This window comes from Lagenorhynchus albirostris, chromosome 2 (genome assembly GCF_949774975.1).
Source record: "Lagenorhynchus albirostris chromosome 2, mLagAlb1.1, whole genome shotgun sequence".
Taxonomy (NCBI): Eukaryota; Metazoa; Chordata; class Mammalia; order Artiodactyla; family Delphinidae; genus Lagenorhynchus; species Lagenorhynchus albirostris.
This window is the reverse complement of record NC_083096.1, coordinates 80,607,696-80,633,577: the sequence shown is the minus strand read 5'-3', so window position 1 is coordinate 80,633,577 and position 25,882 is coordinate 80,607,696. Positions and strand designations below refer to the sequence as shown.

Genomic DNA, 25,882 nt, shown 5'->3' with positions numbered 1-25,882 from the left:
CTCTATCAGGCAAGGTTAGTGGCTATTGAAAATACCATTAAGGATAGGGCTATCTAAAGACACACTTGATAGTATGTTATTTTTACAAACATGAAAAGACACTGTACAGTGTCCAGTTTAAAGACAAATCATGTAAATCATATGGCCTTACATTCCCCCCACCGTCTTTTTTTTTCTTTAAAATTGGTTATGTAATGAGTAGTTAAATACTTCTAGACAAGAAAAAACCTGCCCCTGGAACCACACTGTTTATCATCATTATTTTTTTTAATCTTCATCTTCTTCATATTTCTCTTTGTCATCATCTTCTTGACCCTTTTGTCTTTCTTCTTTTTCTTTCTTTCTTTCTTTTTTTTTTTTTTTTGGCTGTGCCCTGTGGCTTGTGGGATCTTACTTCCTTGACCAGGGATTGAACCCCGGCAATGAGCATTTAAAAAAAAACTCTGAGAAGTTGATTGAAGCATCTGGGGACTTTTTCTTGCATTCCTTCTGGAAAGTTTGTAGAAAGAAAGAGAAAGAGGGAAGGAGGGAGGGAGGCATATATTCTCCCATCCCATAGGTTGCCCTTTCATTCTATTGATGGTTTCCTTTGCTGAACAGAAGCTTATTAGTTTGATGTAGTCCCACTTGTTTATTTTTGCTTTTGTTGCCTTTGCTTTTGGTGCCTATGCATATATGGTCCATTAATTTTCGACAAAGGAGATAACAATATACAAGGGAGGAAGGAAGGAAAGAGAAAAGAAAAAGGGGGAAAAAGAAAAGAAAAGGAAAGGACAGAAAAAGAGCATATTATGGTATTTTTCTTCTTGGCCCTTTCAGATCACCTTTGCCCATGTGTCTATGTCTAGTTAACTTTTCCTCAGTGGGGTACAGAGTCACCTAGAGCCCATTTCACTCTCACTTGCACTGACACTGTCTATGGATCTCAGTGTGTTGCTATGCCTGTCATTCTTTCTGATTTAAAAAAAAAAAAATTGCCCAGTAATAAAGGCACATTGCTTCTTACTGTCTGCCAAGAAAGATGTATTTTTCTATGTCTTCTGCCTGAGTCTACAACCCCAAGCCCACCTCAATCGGAGGCCATTTGCATACCATGCTTGAAGGAAGCCCTGATTTCTTATTCTTTTACAGTGTAACTTCTCCAAGGCAGGCCTAGTGTGAGTAGCAGCTTAGCCTTCACTAGCTTCTCCCAGGGCAATGCTTCCTTTGGTTAATGGAAAGACTGTGTCTCTTCCCCTTTGCCTGTTTTTCCCTGACTCTCAGGTCTGTTACAATCCCCTTCCCTACTAAAATAACACAGTATTAGCATACTGCTAGGAAGGTTGTACGGAAGGAATGTGGGATTGGTTCTGCCACTTTTTGCAATGTAATCTTGGGCAAGCAAACTTGCTGAGCCTTTATTTACTCATTAGTTAAATGAGTGTACTAATCACATCAGTCTATTTCACTGGTTGCAGTAACTATAAATGAAATTATTCCTATACAATAACCTAAAAGATCCTCTGTAGAGAGATTATGTAGAAATACTTCTTAGCTAGTAGCTTGATTTTTTATTTCAAATAAAGCTATTTCAGTTATCTTTGGTCATGTCGACACACCACTCTAAAACTTAGTGGCTTAAATATGTATAGCTGATTCAGTTTGTTATACAGCACCAACTAACACAACAATGTTAAGCAATTATACCCCAATAAAGATGTTAAAAATAAATAAATAAATAAAACTTAGTGGCTTAAAACAGGGGTCAGCAAACTGCAGCCCATAGGCCCAGTTGCCAGTATTTGTAAACAAAGTTTTATATAAGCACAGTCATGCTCATTCACTAACATATTTTCTGCATCTTCTTTGAGCTATCAGGTCAGAGTTGAGTAGCTGTGACAGAGTTAATGCCCATGAGCCTAAAATATTTACTCTCTGGCCCTTTAAGAAAAAGTTTGCCCACTCAAGGCTTAAAACAACAATGGTTTATTATTTCTCAAAATCCTGGATGTTAGCAAACTGGGCATTTCTTCTGTTGGTCTCACTTGGGATCACTCAAATAATCTGACAGCTTTTTTTTTAATGTCTTTATTGGAGTATAATTGCTTTACAATGGCGTGTTAACTTCTGCTGTATAACAAAGTGAATCAGCTATACGTATACATATATCCCCATATCTCCTCCCTCTTGCGTCTCCCTCCACCCTCCCTATCCCACCTCTCTAGGTCGTCACAAAGCATCGAGCTGATCTCCCTGTGCTATGCTGCTGCTTCCCACTAGCTATCTATTTTACATTTGGTAGTGTATATATGTCCATGCCACTCTCTCACTTCGTCCCAGCTTCCCCTTCCCACCCACCGTGTCCTCAAGTCCACTCTCTACGTCTGCGTCTTTATTCCTGCCCTGCCCCTAACTTCATCAGTACCGTTTTTTTTAGGGTATTTGTTTTTCTCTTTCTGACTTACTTCGATCTGTATGACAGATTCTAGGTCCATCCACCTCATTACAAATAACTCAGTTTTGTTCCTTTTTATGGCTGAGTAATATTCCATTGTATATATGTGCCACATCTTCTTTATCCATTCATCTGTCAATGGACATTTAGGTTGCTTCCATGTGCTGGCTATTGTAAATAGTGCTGCAATGAATATTGTGGTACATGTATCTTTTTGAATTATGGTTTTCTCAGGGTATATGCCCAGTAGTGGGTTTGCTGGGTCATATGGTAGTTCTATTTTTAGTTTTTTAAGGAACCTCCATACTGTTCTCCACAGTGGCTCTATCAATTTACGTTCCCACCAACAGTGCAAGAGGGTTCCCTTTTCTCCACACCCTCTCCAACGTTTATTGTTTCTACAATCTGACAGCTTGACTGGGAATGAGGGTCCGAGACAGCCTTTCTCAAGTGTCTGGCAGTGGTGACTAGCATCTTCATTCCCCCTGTACTTGGCCTTTCCTCCCCATGAAAGGTAGTCTGGGCTTCTTCACAACAAGGTGGTCTTGGGGTTTTAGGAAGGCAAGAACAGAAATGCAAGGCCTCTCAAGGCCTAGTCTCCTGAACGCATCCAACAGCAGCATTTTCATCACATTCTCTAGTACAAAGCAAGTCACTAAGCCAGCCCAGATTCAAGGGGTAGAGAAATAGACTCCACTTTTTGATGGCAGGAGAAGGAACATCACATGACAAAGGCGTGTGGACATAACCTAGTGTGCTGTGCTGGGGACCACTACTAATATGATCTACCACAGGCTATTGTATGTGAACTGCTTCTCTGTGGCCTAGAATTGGTTCATATTTTGCAGAAACCAAATTCTGCTGGAACATGCAGGTTGGGATGATCATAATGCCACTATTTTATAAAATTTTCTGTTGTTCTGTTTCACTGGCAGCTTTTCTTAGTGACACCAAAGATCGAGGCCCTCCAGCGCAGTCACAGACCTGGAGAAGTGGTGAGAAGGTCCCCTTTGGGCATTCCTTGAGAGCATTTGAAAGACCCCTTCAGGTGCAGACCCAGGCTCTTCGAGACTTTGAGAGGGTAAGTCACATGGGTAGATAATTGTTATCCCAGTTAGAAGGAGTGTCAGGGGATAGTGGTGTCTTATAAAAGTATGACCCGTAATTTAGCTTGGATTATGGGTATTCTTATCAAAATGTTGTCTCTTTCAATAGCATTTATCCCGATAAGCTTATGCACTGTTAGCTATATGCTGAGCACTGTGGTTAATGGGCAATTGCCTGTACCACTATTTCTGTCTTAACATTTTTACACCTGGTTTACTTCTCAGATAAATTTAGGAAGTTTAACTGGCACCCCGAGAATCTGTAGGTGGGCCATAGTGAGCCCAGGAGACCTAGTCAGTCGGCTGGCATTATATGCTCTGCTGTTGGCTTGGATCACTCTGGATACCTGGATACCGTCTGCAGCTTGAGGTGGCTCAGCCACAGCCATTTGCTTCTCAACAAGAATCTGGCATTGTTGCTTGAAACTCCTGATTTAACTCTTGAAGTGCTCTGCATCTCGATAGGTTTATCCTTAGATTTGACCAAAAGCCAAATTACTGACAATGTAATACAGGCCCCCAGCTCCCTGTGCCCTGGTTTGATCCAAGGAGGTCTGCACAATAGAACCTATCTACTGGAACCTATCTACGGGCTGGAAAGAACACCCAGGATTTCTTACATCCCTGTGTGCTAAAAAAGGAAACAGCTCTTTGGTGCCCCCTGGGGGTTGCCCAGGAATCAGGACACACATATATACTGTGTAAAAATGCCCTGAGATGTGTGGGTTTCTTTCATTCTTGAATTGATAGCTTTTGTTATATATAATAAAAATTCCATTTTCAAAAAAAGGTTAATAAAGTAGTGTTGACATGCGTTTACCCTGTCTTCTTTCAATTTGTAAATAGAAATGTTGCACTAGGACCTAATGTACATCCTACCAGACATTCCTGTGGACAAAGAATGTGTTCCATATAATGTGTGCCCGAGAATCTAAACAGCCTACTCTTGGTTTTTGTGCTCAGAGTTGTCATGGCCACCGTTTTTTTTTTTTTTTAAAAAGACAGAGTTTGCAGGAATATTAAGTGGTTTTGAAGACTAACCCTCTGAACAGCTGTGGTGCTGGTGGTAGGAGTGGGGGCAGTACCACCCACCCCCTTCCTCTTTTCCGCCTTTTGTATCTACTGCAGTACAGAAAGGGTGAGCAGAGCTGTGGCACTCCCCAAAGCTGTGAGGGTGCTCTCTGAAAGGCAGTCTGCCTGCATGTTCCTTTTGGTGGAGAGGTGATTTGGATCATAGAAATGAAGGGTGTCACCTCTAGTGATCAGATGAATGCCCAGGTGCTGCGGGAGAGGGAAAATAATGGGCTGAGCTGGGTGATGAGCAGAGGTCAGCTGACTTTCAACTGTGGAGTCCTACGTCTTTTTCTCTGAGCAATAAGGTCTAATATCGCTGGTTAGTCCTTACTCCTCAATGCTGGGAACCACTGACAGAAACCAAGGTAAGATGCAGAGAAAAGGCCAATAAGAGATATTTTACATGTCTCTCCCCTATGTGTCAAGCAATATATAAATAACAATGAGGCTACAGCACATGCATTTTTCAGAATGGTCATTGTCAGTAAACCAAGCTGTGACCTGCTCACAGGTCTGTTCATTCTTACATCCATTCATCCATCCATTCATTCTGTAGGCTTTGAATGATAGCACCTGCTGTATGAAGAATCTCCATGAAAGGATTTGAAAATTAGAGGAAACATTAGTCAGAAAAAAAAATGTAGGAGGGAGAGTGACACATTCCAATGTCCCACCCTAAAAACTGGTAAAACACTAAATAACATGATATTTTCTCTAAAGTTTAAATCATGCATTCAGTAGCCTTGGGATAAAGGATGAGATCTGTACTCGGAAAGGGGAAAGGGACATATTAAAGGTTTGTGCCAGAGAAAGGTTAGCTCCTCCAGGGCATGAAGCAGATGTCAAAGAGATACAGGCCTGGCCTGGGCAGCCAGGAGTCCATCTGTCTTAGTCCATTCAGGCTACTATAACTCAGACTGGGTAGCTTATAAACAACAGAAATTTATTTCTGACAGTCCTGGAGGCTGGAAGTCCAAGATCAGGGCACCAGCATGGTTACCTTCTGGTGAAGGCCCTCTTACTGGTTCATAGCTGATGCCTTTTCACTGTGTTCTTAGAGGGCAGAAGGGGCTAGGGATCTTTCTGAAGCTTCTTTTATAAGACATGAAACCCAAAGGCCCATCTCCTAATACAGGACCATCATCTTTGAGGTTTAGGATTTCAGCATATGAATGCAGGCAAGGGGGGCACATTCAGACCATGGCCCCATCCTTACTTCATTTATCCCTGCAACAAATACTTGATCACTTCAAATAAGATGCTATTCCTATCCTTAGTAATAGTCTATTGGGAAGTACGGACACTGCATTACTTACAATATAAGGTGTCCTTATGGTAAAGATAAGGACAGTGTACGCTGAGATCTTGAGAGAGAATATTTAATTTTATTAAAGAACAGAGAAGGGCCTCCTACAAGAGGACACCTCTCATGGGGCTGCACATTTAGTGACGTCTTCAAAGTTCAGTTAGATTTTACCAGTTAGAGAAGGAGATTATAATATTCTGGACAAAGGGGAAATTTGGGTGAAAGGAAGAGAAGTATGTTCATGTATAGATCTGATAAGAGACTGGGATAGAGGGATGCTATGGTCTGAATGTTTGTGTTCGCTCACAATTCATGTGTTGAGATACTAACCCCTAAAGGTGATGGCATTGGGAGGTGGGGCCTTTGGAAGGTGCTTAAGTCATGAGGGTGGAACCCCCATGGATGAGATTAGTGCCTTATGAAAGAGGCTCCAGAGAGATTCTTAGCCCCTTCCACCATGGAGGATACAAGAATTCTGTGACCCAGAAGAGAACGCTCACATGACCAGGCTGGCACCATGATCTTTGACTTCCACCCTCCAGAACTGTGAGAAATAAACTTCAGTTGTTTATAAGCTACCCTGTCTGTGATATTTTCTTAAAGCAGCCTGAACAGACTTAGTCAAGGGAGGTATGGAGGGAGACTTAGAAAAAGGAAAGAGGAAGTTTACAGCAATACAATCCTACCTAAAGAAACAGGAAACATCTTGAATAAACAACCTAACCTTGCACCTAAAGCAATTAGAGAAAGAAGAACAAAAAAACCCCAAAGTTAGCAGAAGGAAAGAAATCATAAAGATCAGATCAGAAATAAATGAAAAAGAAATGAAGGAAACGATAGCAAAGATCAATAAAACTAAAAGCTGGTTCTTTGAGAAGAAATCATAAAGATCAGATCAGAAATAAATGAAAAAGAAATGAAGGAAACGATAGCAAAGATCAATAAAACTAAAAGCTGGTTTATCAAAATTGATAAACCATTAGCCAGACTCATCAAGAAAAAAAGGGAGAAGACTCAGATCAATATAATTAGAAATGAAAAAGGAGAAGTAACAACTGACACTGCAGAAATACAAAAGACCATGAGAGATTACTAGAAGCAACTCTATGCCAATAAAATGGACAACCTGGAAGAAATGGACAAAGTCTTAGAAATGCACAACCTGCCAAGACTGAATCAGGAAGAAATAGAAAATATGAACAGACCAATCACAAGCACTGATATTGAAACTGTGATTAAAAATCTTTCAACAAACAAAAGTCCAGGACCAGATGGCTTCACAGGCGAATTCTATCAAACATTTAGAGAAGAGCTAACACCTATCCTTCTCAAACTCTTCCAAAATATAGCAGAGGGAGGAGCACTCCCAAACTCATTCTACGAGGCCAAAAACAGACAAGGATGTCACAAAGAAAGAAAACTACAGGCCAATATCACTGATGAACATAGATGCAAAAATCCTCAACAAAATACTAGCAAACGGAATCCAACAGCACATTAAAAGGATCATACACCATGATCAAGTGGGGTTTATTCCAGGAATGCAAGGATTCTTCAATATACGCAAATCAGTTAACGTGATACACCATATTAACAAATTGAAGGAGAAAAACCATACGATCATCTCAATACATGCAGAGAAAGCTTTTGACAAAATTCAACACACATTTATGATAAAAACCCTGCAGAAAGTAGGCATAGAGGGAACTTTCCTCAACATAATAAAGGCCATATATGACAAACCCACAGCCAACATTGTCCTCAATGGTGAAAAACTGAAAGCATTTCCACTAAGATCAGGAACAAGACAGGTTGCCCACTCTCACCACTCTTATTCAACATAGTTTTGGAAGTTTTAACCACAGCAATCAGAGAAGAAAAGAAATAAAAGGAATCCAAATCAGAAAAGAAGAAGTAAAGCTGTCACTGTTTGCAGATGACACGATACTATACATAGAGAATCCTAAAGATGCTACCAGAAAACTACTAAAACTAATCAATGAATTTGGTAAAGTAGCAGGATACAAAATTAATGCACAGAAATCTCTTGCATTCCTATACACTAATGATGAAAAATCTGAAAGTGAAATCAAGAAAACACTCCCATTTACCATTGCAACATAAAGGATAAACTATCTAGGAATAAACCTACCTAAGGAGACAAAAGACCTGTATGCAGAAAATTGTAAGACACTGATGAAAGAAATTAAAGATGATACAAATAGATGGAGAGATATACCATGTTCTTGGATTGGAAGAATCAACATTGTGAAAATGACTCTACTACCCAAAGCAATGTACAGATTCAATGCAATTCCTATAAAACTACCACTGGCATTTTTCACAGAACTAGAACAAAAAATTTCACAACTTGTATGGAAACACAAAAGACCTCGAATAGACAAAGCGATCTTGAGAATGAAAAACGGAGCTGGAGGAATCAGGCTCCCTGACTTCAGACTATATTACAAAGCTACAGTAATCAAGACAGTATGGTACTGGCACAAAAACAGAAATACAGATCAATGCAACAGGATAGAAAGCCCAGAGATAAACCCATGCACATATGGTAACCTTATCTTTGATAAAGGAGGCACGAATATACAGTGGAGAAAGGACAGCCTCTTCAATAAGTGGTGCTGGGAAAACTGGACAGGTACATGTAAAAGTATGAGATTAGCACACTCCCTAACACCATACACAAAAATAAGCAGAAAATGGATTAAAGACCTAAATGTAAGGCCAGAAACTATCAAACTCTTAGAGGAAAACATAGGCAGAACACTCTATGACATAAATCACAGCAAGATCCTTTTTGACCCACCTCCTAGAGAAATGGAAATAAAAACAAAAATAAACAAATGGGACCTAATGAAACTTCAAAGCTTATGCACAGCAAAGGAAACCATAAATAAGACCAAAAGACAACCCTCAGAATGGGAGAAAATATTTGCAAATGAAGCAACTGACAAAGGATTAATCTCCAAAATTTACAAGCGGCTCATGCAGCTCAATATCAAAAAAACAAACAACCCAATCCAAAAATGGGCAGAAGACCTAAATAGACATTTCTCCAAAGAAGATATACAGACTGCCAACAAACACATGAAAGAATGCTCAACATCATTAATCATTAGAGAAATGCAAATCAAAACTACAATGAGATATCATCTCACACCCGTCAGAATGGCCATCATCAAAAAATCTAGAAACAATAAATGCTGGATAGGGTGTGGAGAAAAGGGAACACTCTTGCACTGCTGGTGGGAATGTGGTACAGCCACTATGGAGAACAGTATGGAGGTTCCTTAAAAAACTACAAATAGAACTACCATATGACCCAGCAATCCCACTACTGGGCATATACCCTGAGAAAACCGAAATTCAAAAAGAGTCATGTACCAAAACATTCATTGCAGCTCTAATTACAATAGCCAGGAGATGGAAACAACCTAAGTGTCCATCATCAGATGAATAGATAAAGAAGATGTGGCACATATATACAATGGAATATTACTCAGCCATAAAAAGAAACGAAATTGAGTTATTTGTAGTGAGGTGGATGGACCTAGAGTCTGTCATACAGAGTGAAGTAAGTCAGAAAGAGAAAGACAAATACCATATGCTAACACATATATATGGAATCTGAGAAAAAATAAATGTCATGAAGAACCTAGGGGTAAGACGGGAATAATGACACAGACCTACTAGAGAATGGACTTGAGGATATGGGGAGGGGGAAGGTTAAGCTGTGACAAAGTGAGAGAGTGACATGGACATATATACAGTACCAAACGTAAAATAGATAGCTAGTGGGAAGCAGCCGCATAGCACAGGGAGATCAGCTCGGTGCTTTGTGACCACCTGGATTGGTGGGATAGGGAGGGTGGGAGGGAGGGAGACGCAAGAGCGAGGACATATGGTAACATATGTATATGTAAAACTGGTTCACTTTGTTATATAGCAGAAACTAACACACCATTGTAAAGCAATTATACTCCAATAAAGATGTAAAAAAAAACCCCAAAGACTTCCAAAAAAAAAGAACAAGGAAAGAAGTAATATTAAATATACTTAATCAGTAAAAATTAATTGATCAGTTAATATGATTATTTCTGAAATATTTGTTGATGGAGGAAATCTAGGGAAAAGATCCCTTGATTTATGAGTAAGTGATGATAGACTAAAAATGTAAATACTGGCACATTATGGATAATACATCATTGGTCAATTATCAAGCGAAAGTGACAGCATCTTTCTTCACTATATTGGTGCAGGAGGAAGGGGCAAAGGGAACAGAGCTTTGAAGATATAGTTTTCTTTCTTTTCTTTTCTTGCATTCTGTATCCCCGACCAACAGTATGAGTGGGGTTAGAGAAGGATAGGCAGGGGGAAGGGGTCAGAAATAGTGGCACAGATAAGCCTACTCAACTTTACACTGGTAGAAGTAAATTAATAGGTATTGTTTCCCATGATAAAAGAGTTTTGCTTAGTATGTATGCTTCATTTGTACTTTTTGAATGAGTGAATGATTTAATTAATTTTTAAACCTTGTCAGCTTTGTTTTAAAGGCACTTCCCCCGCCCCCCAAAGATACATTGATGGAATGATCTCTATCCTTTCCAGAACTATAGACTTGAGAAGTGGGTTAAGTGCTTCTCATAAATTGCCTTATTTTGTCTTTATAAACCTGCATGAAACAAGCATCACTGTTCCTATTTTCAAGTGAGGGAACCGGAACTTACAGAGATTGTGACTTTTTCAGGATGATGGAGTTTAGGTACCATGATTACAAATCCTGACAGGTTGTTGGGTCATTTTACATAGTCATATGTCAAATGGCCATAGTCACATGTTGAGAAAAATTCTTTCCTATATGTTTTCTCACTGATCACAGCACCCACCCCACCTCCAGCATCTCTGGGGTGAGCGAGACTAGAGCAGCACATAGATAGCACTAGCTAGCGTGTGTTGATCACTTTGTGTGTCAAGTAGTGTGCTAAGTATGTGCAGTATCATCTCATTTAATGCTAATGGAAACCCTGTGAAGAAAGCATGATTATTACACCAGTTTACAAATCAGGAAATAAAGGCACAAAGAGTAACAAAGGAACTTACCAAGCATCTCATAATGTGCTGAGAATACTCGTCATTTTTGTGACCTAAAATAGTACTTTCTATGTTGGTGGTAATAAGAGTGCTGACTCATATAGGCCTGGAATCATGAGCTCCTCCTATTTAGATGGGCACAGAGTGCAGTTCTATCTTCCCTAGGTAAACTGTAAATCCACTTTTATCTCCCAGTATTCTCCATCACATGCTTTCTATTCCATTAATTCTGAACTGCTTGCAAGTCAAAGTTGTTTCATATTTGCAAGCCTTTTTTCTGGCTGTTCCTGCTGCCTAGAATAATTTTTCTCTCCTCTTCTTTACCTGGTTAAAGCCTACTCATCCTTCAAGTTTCAGTTCAGGTCCAGTTTTTTGTTTATTTGTTTTTCTTTTTAGGATGCCCCCCCTCATTCTCCAGTCTCAAAATGTATACCCAGACTCCAGGCAATTCAGAGGCAGAAAGCCTCTTGTTCACCTTTTTCTAGTCTCTAGAACCTAGCATAATGCTGGTACATAGTAAGTGCTCAGTAGATGTTCATCAGTTAAGCTAAATTTGTTGAAAAGCGTTGAAGATTAGGTGTTATATTGGATTTGTATTCCCCCGGCCTCTACTTCAGTATTCACTGAGTATATTCACAGTAAGTAAAATGATTCTAAAGAGGGTATTGGTATATTAATTAATTGGTTAGGATAGGAAACTGAGAAGTCAGGAAAAATACATTTATTTTTAGAAGTCCAATGTGCTATCCATTGTACTACAGAGGCAGGTGGGAAAAGTACATTTATTTATTTTTATTTTTATTTTTTGTGGTACGCAGGCCTCTCACCGCTGCGGCCTCTCCTGTTGCAGAGCACAGGCCCCGGATGCACAGGCTCAGCGGCCATGGCTCACGGGCCTAGCCGCTCCACGGCATGTGGGATCTTCCCGCACCGGGGCACCAACCCGTGTCCCCTGCATCGGCAGGGAGACTCCCAACCACTGCGCCACCAGGGAAGCCCAGCACATTTATTTTTAATGGTGAGGTTAAAGGGAGATAACTGTCTACCTAAACTGGGATCATAAAATTATAAATGTAAAGTAAGAGAAAGAAGCAGAGACCTTTTGAAATATTGGACAGGAGTTATTAAGAAGATCATAATAATAGCTAATAATAATATGTATTGAGTGTTTATTAAACACTAGGCACTTTTTCGACATTTAACACATTTTATTTCAGCTCTTTTTCAGGTCATTTTCCTAACTTATGAGATAGATATTAGATATTATATTACATCCATTATATGAGTGACGAGACCAAGACTCAAAGAACTTGATGAAAGCTATTACAGGTATAAAGTGGCAGAGCCAAGATAATTCCAAGAGTCAAGTTTCTTGGGGAAATGAGAGGACCATTCAGAGGAGAGGTTACATTAGTGCAATGTGTGCAATTTGGTTCTATGCAGAGAATCAAAATGGCAGATGCTATATATAGAAAAGCCATGGAAAGGGTAGGGGTCTGTGGCTTTACGGTCTAGAGGAGGCCTCCACTGTCCTCCCCTGTTTACACATTTTCTAATAATGCTGTCTTTAACATGAAAATGCCAACAAGACCAGCTGCAGTGTTTGCTTAATTACAGTCTGAAGCTAGCTTTTCTGGGCAGTCTGAATCCAACCACAGTGAGTCAGCCTGTTGAGGCCCCACCCATCCTGGCAAATTTTTCCACTTGGGTCTTGAAGCCTGGGTTGGGGGTGGGTGCGGGAAGTTAGTCCTAAAAGGGACTTTTCTACCCTTATGGAGATCTGAGTTATCACAGCCTGGGTTTCCTGTTCTAGTTTAGGTGAGTCTGGGTCATGTGACTTCTGCCTTTAGGTCCAGCCATTTCAAGTGCTTCTTGAGTTTCTCTTTAATTACAGCCTTGGCAAATGAAAGCTACTGGTGAAGTACATTTTCTTTCTTTCTTTTTTTTTGAAAATGGCATTTATGTTCCTCAAACCACAGTGCCCCAAGCATACTGGTTTTGGTTTCACTAGTGTCTTGAGACTTTCAAAAAGTTATTAGATGAGAAGGGAAGTGGGGATAAATCTGAAACTTTCTGCAATCATAAGCACAGGATTTTTTCTTTCTTGTTAAACATGACTTTTCAGAGGGATTCCACACAGTCATTCCACAGAACTTCGGCAACGTTTTCATTCCTAAGCAACACTGCCAAAAATAGGCATCAGATCAATCACCTTTTTCTTAAGAACTATGAATAAAAGCAATGATTCTGAGTGCTGTAGAGGATGCAGAGATGTATACGAGTTACCATTCTCGGAGAGCACACACTCTGATTAGGACATAAGAAATTTAAATTACACGAAATTTAATTTAAATAACATCTAAGGCACCAGTGGAAGAGATCACAAGATTAGAGTAATTGCCAATCAAATGTATATCTTTAAAAACCAGTCGTTAGGGGCTTCCCTGGTGGCACAGTGGTTGAGAGTCCACCTGCCGATGCGGGGGACACGGGTTCGTGCCCTGGTCCGGGAAGATCCCACAACCCACATGCCACAGAGCGTCTGTGCCCGTGAGCCATGGCCGCTGAGCCTGCGTGTCCGGAGCGGGAGAGGCTACAACAGTGAGAGGCCCACATACTTCGAAAAAAAAAAAACCCTAGATGTTAGGACAAAACATTTTTTCTAATTTGTATTCATACATACCGGTAAACTTTACAAAGTTATAAATATTGGTTCACATTTGGTTACACAATTAACAAAGTGACTTTATCAAAAAGAATGAAATTACAAAAATTGAACAACCCTGAAAGTTCTGGAAGGTATGGTTACCAACACAGAAAAGAGCAATCACTTCCACAGAGAAAATGGCATTGAATGAGAATAATCCTTCTTATATTTTGTTATCTCCTCTCTGTGTCCTCATTAGAACTTGTTGCCTTCTCCTCTTCACTGTATGAAGAGAAGCTCTGTCTTTCTTCCTATGGACTTGAGGAATTTCCATTCCAATGATAAAATTTTAAAATAACAAAAATAATGTTATCAATTAATATTTATTGAGTACTACAGTGTGCAGACCTCTGAGAATGCACCTGACTTGCATTATCTTATTCAGTTCTGAAAACAGTCTTTTGAGGTTGGTACAACCATTATTTTCATTTGTACAGGGAGGGACACTGAAGCTAGGAAAAGACTAGGGATTGCTAGAAAGTGCTAGAGCTGGGATTTTAACAGAAGTGTACCGATTCCAGAACCTGAACGCTTAGCCACAATTTCATTATGCCTCTCTATGTACAGCTGCTCCCTTATTCATTTGTTTGTTCATCTACACAGTATATGGGTACAATCTATGTGCCAGGCCTGTTCTAGCTTTTACATGCACAGTGATCAAGTATGAAAAGGTGTGTGTTGAAGGATGAATGTTTCAGTGTTTTTATACTAATAAAATACTAGAAACAATCTATTATTCATCAAGGCAAGGATTGATTATTTCAGCCATGGTACACATACAACAGAGCATCACAGAGCAATGTACTGACTTGGAAGGATGTGTGTAATAATAATAACAAATTTAAGATTAAACAACAGAACAACAACAACAGTTTGAATATTACATAAAATAAGATCTCTTTAAAAAAATTTTATTTTTACATGATTTTTAAAGGTTACTTTCCATTTCCATTATTAAAAATATTGGCTATTTGTTATACAGCACATCCTTGAGCCTATCTTACACCCAACAGTTTGTACCTTCACTCCCCCACCCCTATACTGCCCCTCCCTCCCCACTGGTAACCACTAGTTTGTTCTCTGTGTCTGTGAGTCTGCTTCTTTTATGTTATATTCACTAGTTTGTTGTATTTTTTAGATTCCACATATAAGTGATATCACAGTATTTATAAGATCTCATTTTTGAGGGAGAAAACTAGAAATGTCTGGAAGGATATACACCAAAATATTTAAAGTGATTAGGTCTGGGTGATAGGATTAGCCATGATTTTTACCTTCTTTATAACTTTTTGTATTATCTGAATTTTTAATAATGTGCATTCCTTTTATTTATCTAATCATTCAACAAATATTTCTAAAGTGCTTACTGTATACAACATAATGTCTTAAGCACTGCACATACAATAATGGATAGGCAAACATGGTTCCTGCCCTCAGGGAGTTTACAGATTAGCCAGTTACAACAGAATGTAATCATTACAATGCTGTGGAGGCACTCAGGAGGGACCCTTACCCAGACTTTAGGGTCAGATGGGCTTCCTTTAGTAGGTAATATCTAATTCAAATCCGTACAGTCAGAGCTGAATGGAAATTGAAGAGGAATGACTTTCCAGGCTGACACTGCTACCCGTGAAAAGTCCTGGAGGCAGCAGAGCAAGTTCAGCAACAGGAAGCTTTTTGTCATGGCTGGAGCACTAGAGTATAGAATGGGGTTCAAGCTGGTTTTATCTCCCCCTACCACCTGCTACTCTCGGTCAAAGCCTTATTGTTACTGCCATGGTTATTCATGGTATCACTGCGAACTCAGCTCTTATGCCTGGACAAAGTCCTCATTGTGCCTTTGAAATCACCTTCTTTCCTAGAGAAGGGTGGAGAAAGAATTAATGAAAATCTAGAAAAATAGGTGAGGCCATAAATTGACACGTTCCATCTGAATACTAAAAGCTCAGCAAATAATCTTCCTGAGTCGCACCAGTTGTGAACAAACACCACCAAGTCCTGCTCTTGTTGGTCGGGCCAAACCGTAGGAGAATCTAGTTTGGAGCCTAGGAATCCTCGGGAGCTCCCAGCATCAGTGCAGCTCAACTGTCGTTTTGCCATGGAACTCATTTAACTGTCTCTGACAGTGCTATTTCTGGCTGGGCCATTTATTTTTGGTGACCAGGGAAGTTGTTATTTGTTTTGTTTTGTTTTTATATAGTTCATAGCGCTCCAATATGATGATGACAACACCCTGCTATTCCAGGATCATTGTGGGTAGCGTGGGTGTGTATCTATGGTGGGCGAAGACAGCAGGAACATCACTGGAACCCCTGCCATTTATCTACACAATGATGCTGCCTAAGACAGGGTTTATTTATTGACCTGATATAATAGCTCTGTTGTTAGCTGTCTTGCCATCAGGCCACGTATTTCAAGAAAAGGCTGTGTAGAGGATGGATATCAGTATGCTTCTGAGTTTAAGGGGAAAAAGTTGAATGGTATTGTTAATATTTTAGCATTTAAAAGACTGAAACTTCAGGGATTATGTTGAAATTTCAGAAACAGAGTTTCAGAAGAAAGATTTGTTTATTGTGCAACCCCAAAGAGAAAAAGCCAGATGTTTGTAGAGTTCTCAGTCTGCTTTCTGAGGCAGGCATCAACAGCTGGCTTCTGGAACACTGGACAGAAACCCTGTGTGGAAGTGAAAGTGTTGATGAGTGGAAGACCAAGTTGATTGACTTCGATTGACATTTTCCTTATTAGAATGTTCTGCAGAAGTTATGTATATTCTTCAGGGCAGCCAAATGAGTATGTTTTTCCTGTCAAAATATAGGGTGGATCATGTTTTCTTCCTGTTTTATTTAAGGATTGTAACAAAACTTTAACTTTTGATAGAACATAATAATCCATGAGTATTTAATATTGAGGGCCACTTAAAGTATACTTTATCTAGCCTTTATGTTAGGGCCCCATAATCTAAGTAGGATTAATATACATTTAGAAATGGTCAGTTCTAAACCATTTGCTTTTAACTGAATTGAACTGAATTGAACTTGAACCTTTATCATAGAAAAATCCTTTGTAGAAGGCAAAGGACTGGATATGTTACTTCTCACAGCTTTAGTTTCTTTCTTCTTTTTTAAATAACAGCTTTTTTGAAATGTAATTTACATACCATAAAATTCACCCTTTTAAAGTGTACAATTCCATGTTTTTTGTATATTTAATGAGTTGTGCAACAATTACCACTATCTAGTTCCAGGACATTTTCATCACCCCCCAAAAACCCATTATACCCATTAGTAGTCATTTCCTGTTCCCTCTTCCCCCAGGCCCTGGAAACCACCCATCTAATTTCCCTATGGATTTGTCTAGTCTGAAAATTTCATATAAATAGAATCATGTAATATGTGACTTTTTGTGCCTGGCTTATTTCACATTATATAATGTTTTCAAGGTTCATTTGTGTTATAGCATGTGTCAGTACTTCATTCCTTTTTATGACAGAGTAGTATTCCATTATATGGATATGCTAAACTTTGTGTATTCAATCTTCTGTTTTTGGATGTTTGGGATGTTTCTGCTTTTTGACTATGAGAATGATGCTTCTGTTTTGTGTGGACATATGTATCTCTTCTCTTGGGTGTATACCTAGGAGTGGAATTGCTAGGTCATATAGTAACCCTATGTTTAATCTTTTGAAGACTAGCTTTGGTTTAGTCACCTTGAAAATGGAGAAAACTATGTTTTATATAGGTTCAGGTGGTCAGATCCTCTGAGGTCACAAGCAATATTATTTATAATGAAGGATACTTTTTGAAAATATGCAGGGACCTAAGGTAGAATTGGAAGTACCTTATTAGTCACAGGGGAACCCTAGGTTCACAGGGGTCGTCTAGTGTCATGAGTAAGGCCCTGATGAGTATGAAATATGGGTCAGACTGCTGGAAGCTGTAGTCTGTCCTCCTCCACTTTCTAGCTAAGCAAATCGGCTAACTTCCTGATGTCTTACTTTCCTGGAGTATAAAATGGGGATAATAATATCCAATCCACTTACTTCACAGTGTTGTAATGAAGATAAAATGAAATAATACATATATGGAAGTGCTTTGTATATTGTCAAATCCTATACAAGTGATTGTTGTTGTGAAGATAGTGTAATTATATCTAATTAATTTTGTAATACAAGTCAAAGTCATTCAAAACAGCCAGTAATTAAACTTTTGTATTTCTCCAACTTAGATTTTATCATAAAAACATAGGGACTCCCAGACACATACATGTATTACAAATAAAATATTTATATGTGAAACAAACCATCCTCCTCCTTCTCCTTGCCCCATCCCTTCGTGTCTATCCCTGCCGTCTAATCCAAAACAAGTAGGGTTCCTGGGTGCTAAAGAGCAGGAAGCGCTCTCCAGCCATTGGTGTGACTTTCCCACAGGTCTGTTTTGAAAACGTAACTGTTAGCAAAGTCTGTTGAGAGTCATCCTTAGGTCCCTAGTCGTTGTTGCTGCTTGTCTTGGAATAACATGTCCTTTATGCTCACTTATCTCCTCTTCCTCTTCCTGTGCAAGGCAACCAGAGCACTCAGTCTGAACAGGTAGACTCCCACTACCTTTTAGGGCTCTACCATAAGAGAGCTGGTGGGGTGCTCTGAGATCTTTCAAAAAGTGACAGCTCTCTCATTAGTGCTGCCTTTGGTAATATTGTTTCTATGAGAAAATATGTTTCAAACATAGAATCTCAGGATGGCTAAAGACCTTAAAAGTTCTCCAGAACTAACCTAGTAGATGTGTGAAGATTCTTAACAATATCCCTGACAAGTGGTCCTTTAATTTCAGTTGATTCCTTTTTGTGGCAGGAAATTTACTCTCTCTCATAATGTAAGTGCTAAGTAAATATTTGATGTATGAATGTATGGATGGAGTGTGGCAATAAGTTCATTACATCCAGCTCTACTAGAGAATTTATTCTTATATTTAATTGAAAGCTGCCTTTCTGTAATTCCTAGTTTCATTCCATTTAAAATAGTTTTTTTAAAATAACAAACTATTTCACAGACAAGAACATACAAAGAACAATAAAACACTTGTCCATGTATCCAATATCTAAATTTTTTTTAAGATTTTTTGATTTGAACCATTTTTTAAAGTCCTTATTGAATTTGTTACAATATTGCTTCTGTTTTATGTTTTTTTGGGGTTTTTGGCCAGAAGGCATGTGGGATCTTAGCTCTCTGACCAGGAATTGAACCCACACCCCCTGCATTGGAAGGTGAAGTCTTAACCACTGGACGGCCAGGGAAGTCCCCCCAATATCTAAATTTTAACACATATTATTTTTGCTCTATTTGCCTCATATTGAAAACTAAAAGTTCACATTACAGATGCAATTGCAACACTCTTAATAGCCTACCCCAATCCGACCTCCTGACTCCTTTCCTACAGTTAATTACTATTAAGTATTTTTCCGAAAGTCACACAATTAGAAAATAGCAGAGCTGAGATTTGAACCCAGATCTCCTTGGTTCAAAAGCTATTGCCCTTTCCACAATTCTGTGCTATCCCACCTAGATAAATATGTATAATAGTGATAATATTTATTGCCAATTTGTAAGTGGGTAGTAAAATGTCAAGGGTTGCTTAAAACACTATTCTGTTCCTCTGCTTACCATATTAAGTTATTTACGAATATTTTTATTGTCATGAAATGTAAAATTATGAATTATCACAGATATCAAATTGGTGACGTTGAGTTGCAAAAGTTTGATTATATTTGAAAAGAATGTGTCAATTAAGATGATTAATCATTTTTAGTGGAGTGGAACTGTATTTTTAGGGGAGGGATTGGTAAGAGATTAATACGTTTTCAAGCATTTCCATTGTAAGAACTATCTGGGGGGTCTGAATATGATTAAGCAAATTGAGGCTGAGTTGTTTTTAAAGGCTGACTTGACAGTCGGTTATGTTAATGGGGCATGACATAAAACAGCTGGGTTGTAATCTCCTACTATTGTTGGCATTGATTGAGTTCTTATTAAAGTCTTGTTTCCAGTCTGGACTAATACATTAAGAAGCGGTGGGAAGAAGAAATTAAGCAAGGAGCAGGAGAGAACTGTTAATGTTTGGAAAAAATATTTTCAGAGAAGAGTAAAGATTTTCTATATACTACCTTAAAAAGGAAGAACAAAGATAGAAGCACTGCCCCTTGCTCAAGAACCTGCAGTGTTTGTTTCCTAAGCAGTGCAGAGCTTATCCAAAGCTCTGAGAGGCCCTGATTTAGGAGGTCTAGTGAGCAGCCCAGGTTGTGTGTGGTTTTGTTTGATAAAGCTACAAAACACAAACAAATAAAACAAAACATAAGTAATAAGCAAATAAAGTAAGTAGTAGGTAGTTCCTCGCCCTTTGTTCAAACTGAGAACCAGGATCTGCTAAAGGAACAAACTCAGGCTCCTCATCCTGACTTTCAAGATCTTTCTAAAATGGTTCTTCACTTCCTGTCCTCTCTGTTCACCCACTACAGGACAGCATGTGCCCTTTGTTTCAGTCCACTTGGTCCTCTGCACCTTTGCTTATGTTCTACCTGCCTAGATTGCCTTGTATTCTCCCTCCAGCCTATGCAAACTTGATTCATCCTTTAAGGAGAACAAAAATGTCACTTCTCTCTGGAACCTTCTCTGGTAGCCTCTCTTTCCTAATTTCTATAGTTTTTATTATTTGTACAGTTCATAATGCCCTTTGATTGTTATTTATCATATATTATTCCCCATTTATTCAGAACTCTTGTACATAGTTCAGATTCTGCATTGTGCATTAAAATTAGTCTGTTAGAAGAATTAATTTTACTTATAAAATTACCTTTAGATATGCTCTTCCTCCTACAAGATCTGCATAATCTTGTATACAGATTGAATTCTATTAGGATTAAGTCCAATGAAGTCAAAGTCAGCACGTTAGGTATTCATCCATACTTTTATTAAATATTTCTTGAGCACCTACTATGTGCCAGGCACCATTCTGGGTACAGGTGATATAACAGTGAACAAAACAGGCCCATATCCTGGCTTTCTCATGGAGTTCACATGCTAGTAGGGAGAGACAGACAAGAAACAAAATAAATAAGTAAATATAATATTTTAGAAGGTGATAGTGCTATGGGATTAAAAAAAAAATGAAGGGAGACATGGAGGGCTGGGGTGAGGCATAGGGTGAGTAACAGTTTTAAATAGGGTGGTCACCTCATAGAGGAAGTGACATTTGATCAAAGACTTGAAGAGGGTGAGGAGGAGAATGCAGATAACTAAAGAAAGAGCATAGTATTCAGAAGGATCAATAAGCTGAAAGGCCTTGAGGAGGGAGGGTGCTTGGTGTTTTTGAGAAACAGCAAAGAGAAACAGTGTGGCCGGGGCAGAGTACGTAGGGGAAGAGTAGTAGGAAAAAAGTAGAAGAGAGGGTAGGGGAGAGGCTCCAGATTATGCAGGGCCTTGGGACTTATGGGCTAACAAAACGACTGACTTAGCCTTTCACTCTCAATTAGATGGGAAGCCATTGGGGGTTTCCAGCAGAGGAGCAATCTGACATTTTGTAACCCTCATAGTGATATGGCTGCCATGCTAAGAATCGACTATAGGGGAGCAAGGGTGGGAGTGGGGAGACCAGTTAAGGGGCTATTCAAATAACTCAGAGGAGAGATCACAGTATCTTGGGCCAGAGTGGCAAAGGTACGAGTGGCAGTGGTGGTAGATAGCTTCTCTATATGTGTTGAAAATAGAAATCTTGAGAGACAGATTTACAGACAGATGAGATGATGTGCATGAGAAAGAAGGGTAAAGAATAATTCAAAAGTTTTGGCCCAAACAACTGCAAATATTGGTGGTTACAAACAGAAATGGGGTCCAAAGAGGAAGGAACATATGTCCTGGGAAAAATTAGGAATTCAGTTTTATATATCACGAGTATGAGCTGTCCATATTCAAGTAGAGATTTCTACTAGGAAGTTAGGTGTAGATTGGAGTTCAGGAGCAAAGTCAAGATGGGCATATAAACTTAGAAATTTAAGTGAACAAAACATTATTTTTCTAGTCACCATTCTAGCAGATGTAGTTTCTTTGGAACCATTAAAACAAACTTTTCTATATCATTGGAAAGTTATGAGAATAATATTGGATTGGCCAAAAAGTTTGTTTGGGTTTTTTCGTAAGATCCTAGCCGAACGAACTTTTCGGCCAACCTAACATAAGCAACCTAGCCCATATTTAACAGATTAAATCAGCAAAAAATGAAATATATATGCAATCATTATCTATTCATTAATTTAACAAATATTTAGGGAGTGCGTCCTAAATATTCTGCAACGAGAATACAAAGACACAAAATATGCCTTGCCAGCCCTCAAAACACTCGAGTCTGACTGAGGTGATTGTATACTGCACAGCGGGAAGAATTAGCTGGGGAGGTCTTCTTGGCAATTGTGGGAACTGAAGGAATATAGAGAGACATATAAGTCATCGACCCTTGGGCAGCTTACAGACTAGTCGGAGAGGTAGACACATGAAAAAGTGAAAAGCTCTAAAATGTGTAAATAACCCTGCAGGACAACAGAAAAGCATCACCATGAGGCAGCATACGAGCACTTGCCAAACGTTAGTAGTTGCCTTAGGAGCTCAAGAGGAAAAAGTTTTTCCAGTCTGGCGTAGCAGGGAAAGCTTTGTTTGGGTGGAATTCAAACTTGAGAAAGCGACTTGAAAAAAGAGGCAGGGTGTCTTGAGAGGGTGTGATTTTTTTTTTTCTTTTATACTAAGAGTGATGAGATGCCTGTGAAGGATTTTTAAGTAAGGGAGATGACAGGATAAGATTTGAGTTTTGAAAATAATGCTTTGAAAATAATGGGTTTTCTTAGCTTTAATAAGGAGAAGAACTAGCTGGATGAATTCTGGCAGACATGATAGACACTGTTGCAAAAGTGTTTGCCATGAGGTTTGTCGTGAGAATGGCACATGCAAGTTGAACTATTTAGCCAACAGCTGGATATGTAGGGCTAGATCTTGGGTGAGACAACTCAGTTGGAGGTTTGGGCACTGTTTGGGAGGCAAAAGTCAAAGCCCTAAAAGTGGATAAAATCTCTAAGGGAGAAAGTGTGAAGAGAAAAAAATCAGAAGCCTAATGGCTAATTATCATTTAAGTAGTAGCTTTAAAGAGCCAGGAAAAAAAGAAGAAAAAAAAACACAGCGAAGAGGCTAGAGAGATAGGAAAAGAACAAGGGATCACAGGGCATAAGAGAAAATAGGCTTAATGTGAAGAAAGAAATATATAGGTTGGATAAGAGCACCTGCATTCATATGCAATTTTACTTTCCATAAAGCTTCTATTAAATTATCTTACATGATGAAAGAATCCAAGTAGACATCAAAAGCATGATTAAACACTAATCTAGAATCTGGCACCTGGCTCCCCCTGTGCAAAATGGAGGTAATAATAATCAGGTTATTCCTCTAGGAGCTTAGACCAGGAAAGGGCCTTAAAATCACCGTTTCCAACCACTTCGTTTTATAAATGAGGACAGTTAGGCCTCTGGAGACGTGTACTCCCAAGGTCATACGTCTATTTAGTAACAAAGCTGGGACCAGAAAAGGATCTTCTTGAGTCTTACCTCAGACTTTTCTCTTCCTCACTGTCTCTAATTAAGCCTAGGTGAAATTCATTTATTCTAAGAGCACAGATTTAATGAAATTAGCTAAATGCATTTTAAATGTGTGCTTTTTTTAAAAAAATGAAGAATATATTGTCTTAAGTTACCAGTGGTCTAGGTAAGAAATGTGTTGCCTACTTATAATCCAGCTCTATTTGAGAGAATGCTCAGTTCTAATTATGCCCTCCTGAGGCCACTTTATTCACTCAAATTTTTTCTGTCTTTCAAAGCAAAGTGCAAGTGCAACTCCTAGTCAAAGCTTTCTTTCTCTCACCATCCTAATGAGAATGAATCACTCTTTCTTCTGGGTTCCCACAGATCCAGTATTTTTCAAACTTTAGGACAAAACGTATTAGTGGGTCATGGAATCAATTCAGTGGGTCACTCCCAAAAAGAGAAACGGAATAGGAAATATCAGAGTGCATCCTACATAGTGATGGTTAACATTACTTTGGGGAACTTCTACTTCAGTTGTGTGTGTGTGTGCACGCACTGGATTGCAGTGTGAAATGTAAAATGTTTGAATAACACAGGCCTGGAGGATTATAGTGTAAAACATACGCACCTACATCTCTACGGCCACCTATCTCTTGGAGGGCTGGGACTGTCTTCATCTTTGTATTCCTCATGCCCAACATACTACCTGCTGTGTACAAAAAAGGGAGGTTGATTGGAATTATTACGAAGAGTGAAGAAAGAATTAGAAGAATGAAGAGCAGGTAGGTTGGGGAGGAAGCTTCTACGTGAATTAAGTATAAAGTTTTTGTTTCCTTTACTTTGGATGTGAATGTTAATTTGTTTTCAAGCTAGTATTACTGCAACCAAGAACCTGTGTGTGGTATCTGTGCTGTGGCGTTGTCTCCCGGTCACCTTCAATGTCCCGTGTGGTGTGGTATAAATAATACTTCCTGCCAACGTTGCAGCTGTCCTTCAAGGATCTTAGATTGCTTTAGGAGCAGGATCTGGTAATGAGTGCCTAGCTCCACTTGGCAGGTGCCGGAGTTAAGAGCTAGTGACTGGGTAAAGTCTCTGGGCTCCAGCCTGACACCTCCCTCCATCGCCTCCCACCCTCTTTTCGCCCTCATCCCTGAGAGGGAGGAACCTTTGACCCTGCCTCTTGGAGCTTGTGTAACTGGTAAACAGATTTTTGCAAAGATTCCACTGAATGAGAAGATTGGCCCTTTCTTTGGAGGTGGCTCAGGTGTGTATGGGGGGAGGGGCATGGTAATAAAGGCTATTTCTTTAACTGCCTCAGGGCTGGAAAGGTCCAGGGAATAAAACTGGGAAGGAACTGATGAGAGGTGAGCTTCTGGATCATTCAAGGAAATTAGAAACCCCTCTGATGAGTCGTTCTTTAAGATTTGCACCTGACAGAAGGGGGATATTTGATACGTGGTCACCATTTTGTGGGCCATTCTGTGTCCTTGCAACCCAACCATCACCTTGAATTACTCCCATTCCCCATTTCCTGGAAGCTTCTGAGGGTCAGCCCCCTCTCTTTTCTGAGAAACTGTTAACTGCCTACAGTTGGGCCTGAGAGGCTGAGGGAGGGTGAGAGCCGAGTCCTAGCTTGGAGTCGGGTTACACCACTTGTGTCTGAGTTCACGCAGCATGTTCCTCTGTCAGGGATTCCGCAAATATCTCCCGAGGTAAAAAAGGAAAGCGCGCTGCGCTCCAGCACCCAGAGCAGCGAGCCCAGGCCCAAGTGCGGGAGAGAGCGCCAGCCATCAGGGGCATGTCGCCGTAGCCTCGCAGCGTCGCCGCCGGCTCGCTTCATGCCGCGGTGAAGCTGCACCACGTTCCTGGGCTGAGGGGGCGATTGGGCATGTGCTCCTCCCCATGGGTTGCCCACCATGTCTAATGGATATCGCACTCTGTCCCAGCACCTCAATGACCTGAAGAAGGAGAACTTCAGCCTCAAGCTGCGCATCTACTTCCTGGAGGAGCGCATGCAGCAGAAGTATGAGGCCAGCAGGGAGGACATCTACAAGAGGGTGAGTGCGGGGGCCTGCGGCTTGCGGGGGGCAGGGGCTGGTGGTGGACACATCCAGATTCCGAGCTCTTCCTAGCTGGTGCTGTGCGAATCAGTGGGGTAGGCGGCCTCCCGGCCTGGCCTGGCCTGGTCACCTTAACGCCAGTGTGACCTTGGACAAGCCCATTTCACCTCATCTGTGCCCGTTTCCTACTTTCCTACTCTGTAAAGAGAGCGAGCTGGCTTAAATCAGAGGCTCTCAACCTCTGGTTTGGAACTGTGCAGAACAATCACCTTGGGGGCTGGTTTAAAGTGTCGATTACTGCCTTACCCCCAGGGATTCTGATTTAGTAAGGGAGGGGGAGCTTAGAAATCTGCATTTTTAAACAAGCCCGGGAGGTGACTGAAGCTGGTAGTTTTCAAGTCACACGCTCTGCTTAGAGAAGGGACCCTTCTAGCCCTGGCACATGGGGGCAGGGAATGATGCCATGGGGAACAGGGC

General features: G+C 40.0%; 1 protein-coding gene across 20 annotated transcripts in view; it reads left to right on the top strand.

Annotated features, from left to right (window-relative positions):
- The window catches only part of PDE4DIP (phosphodiesterase 4D interacting protein), a 223,359-nt gene that overhangs the window by 53,906 nt on the left and 143,571 nt on the right, over positions 1 to 25,882 (top strand). For all 20 annotated transcript variants that reach the window (XM_060139176.1, XM_060139195.1, XM_060139204.1 and 17 more), the window contains 2 exons: positions 3,370 to 3,515; positions 25,292 to 25,402. In XM_060139176.1, the coding sequence (XP_059995159.1) occupies positions 3,370 to 3,515; positions 25,292 to 25,402 (257 nt within the window). The remainder of the gene's footprint in view (positions 1 to 3,369; positions 3,516 to 25,291; positions 25,403 to 25,882) is intronic.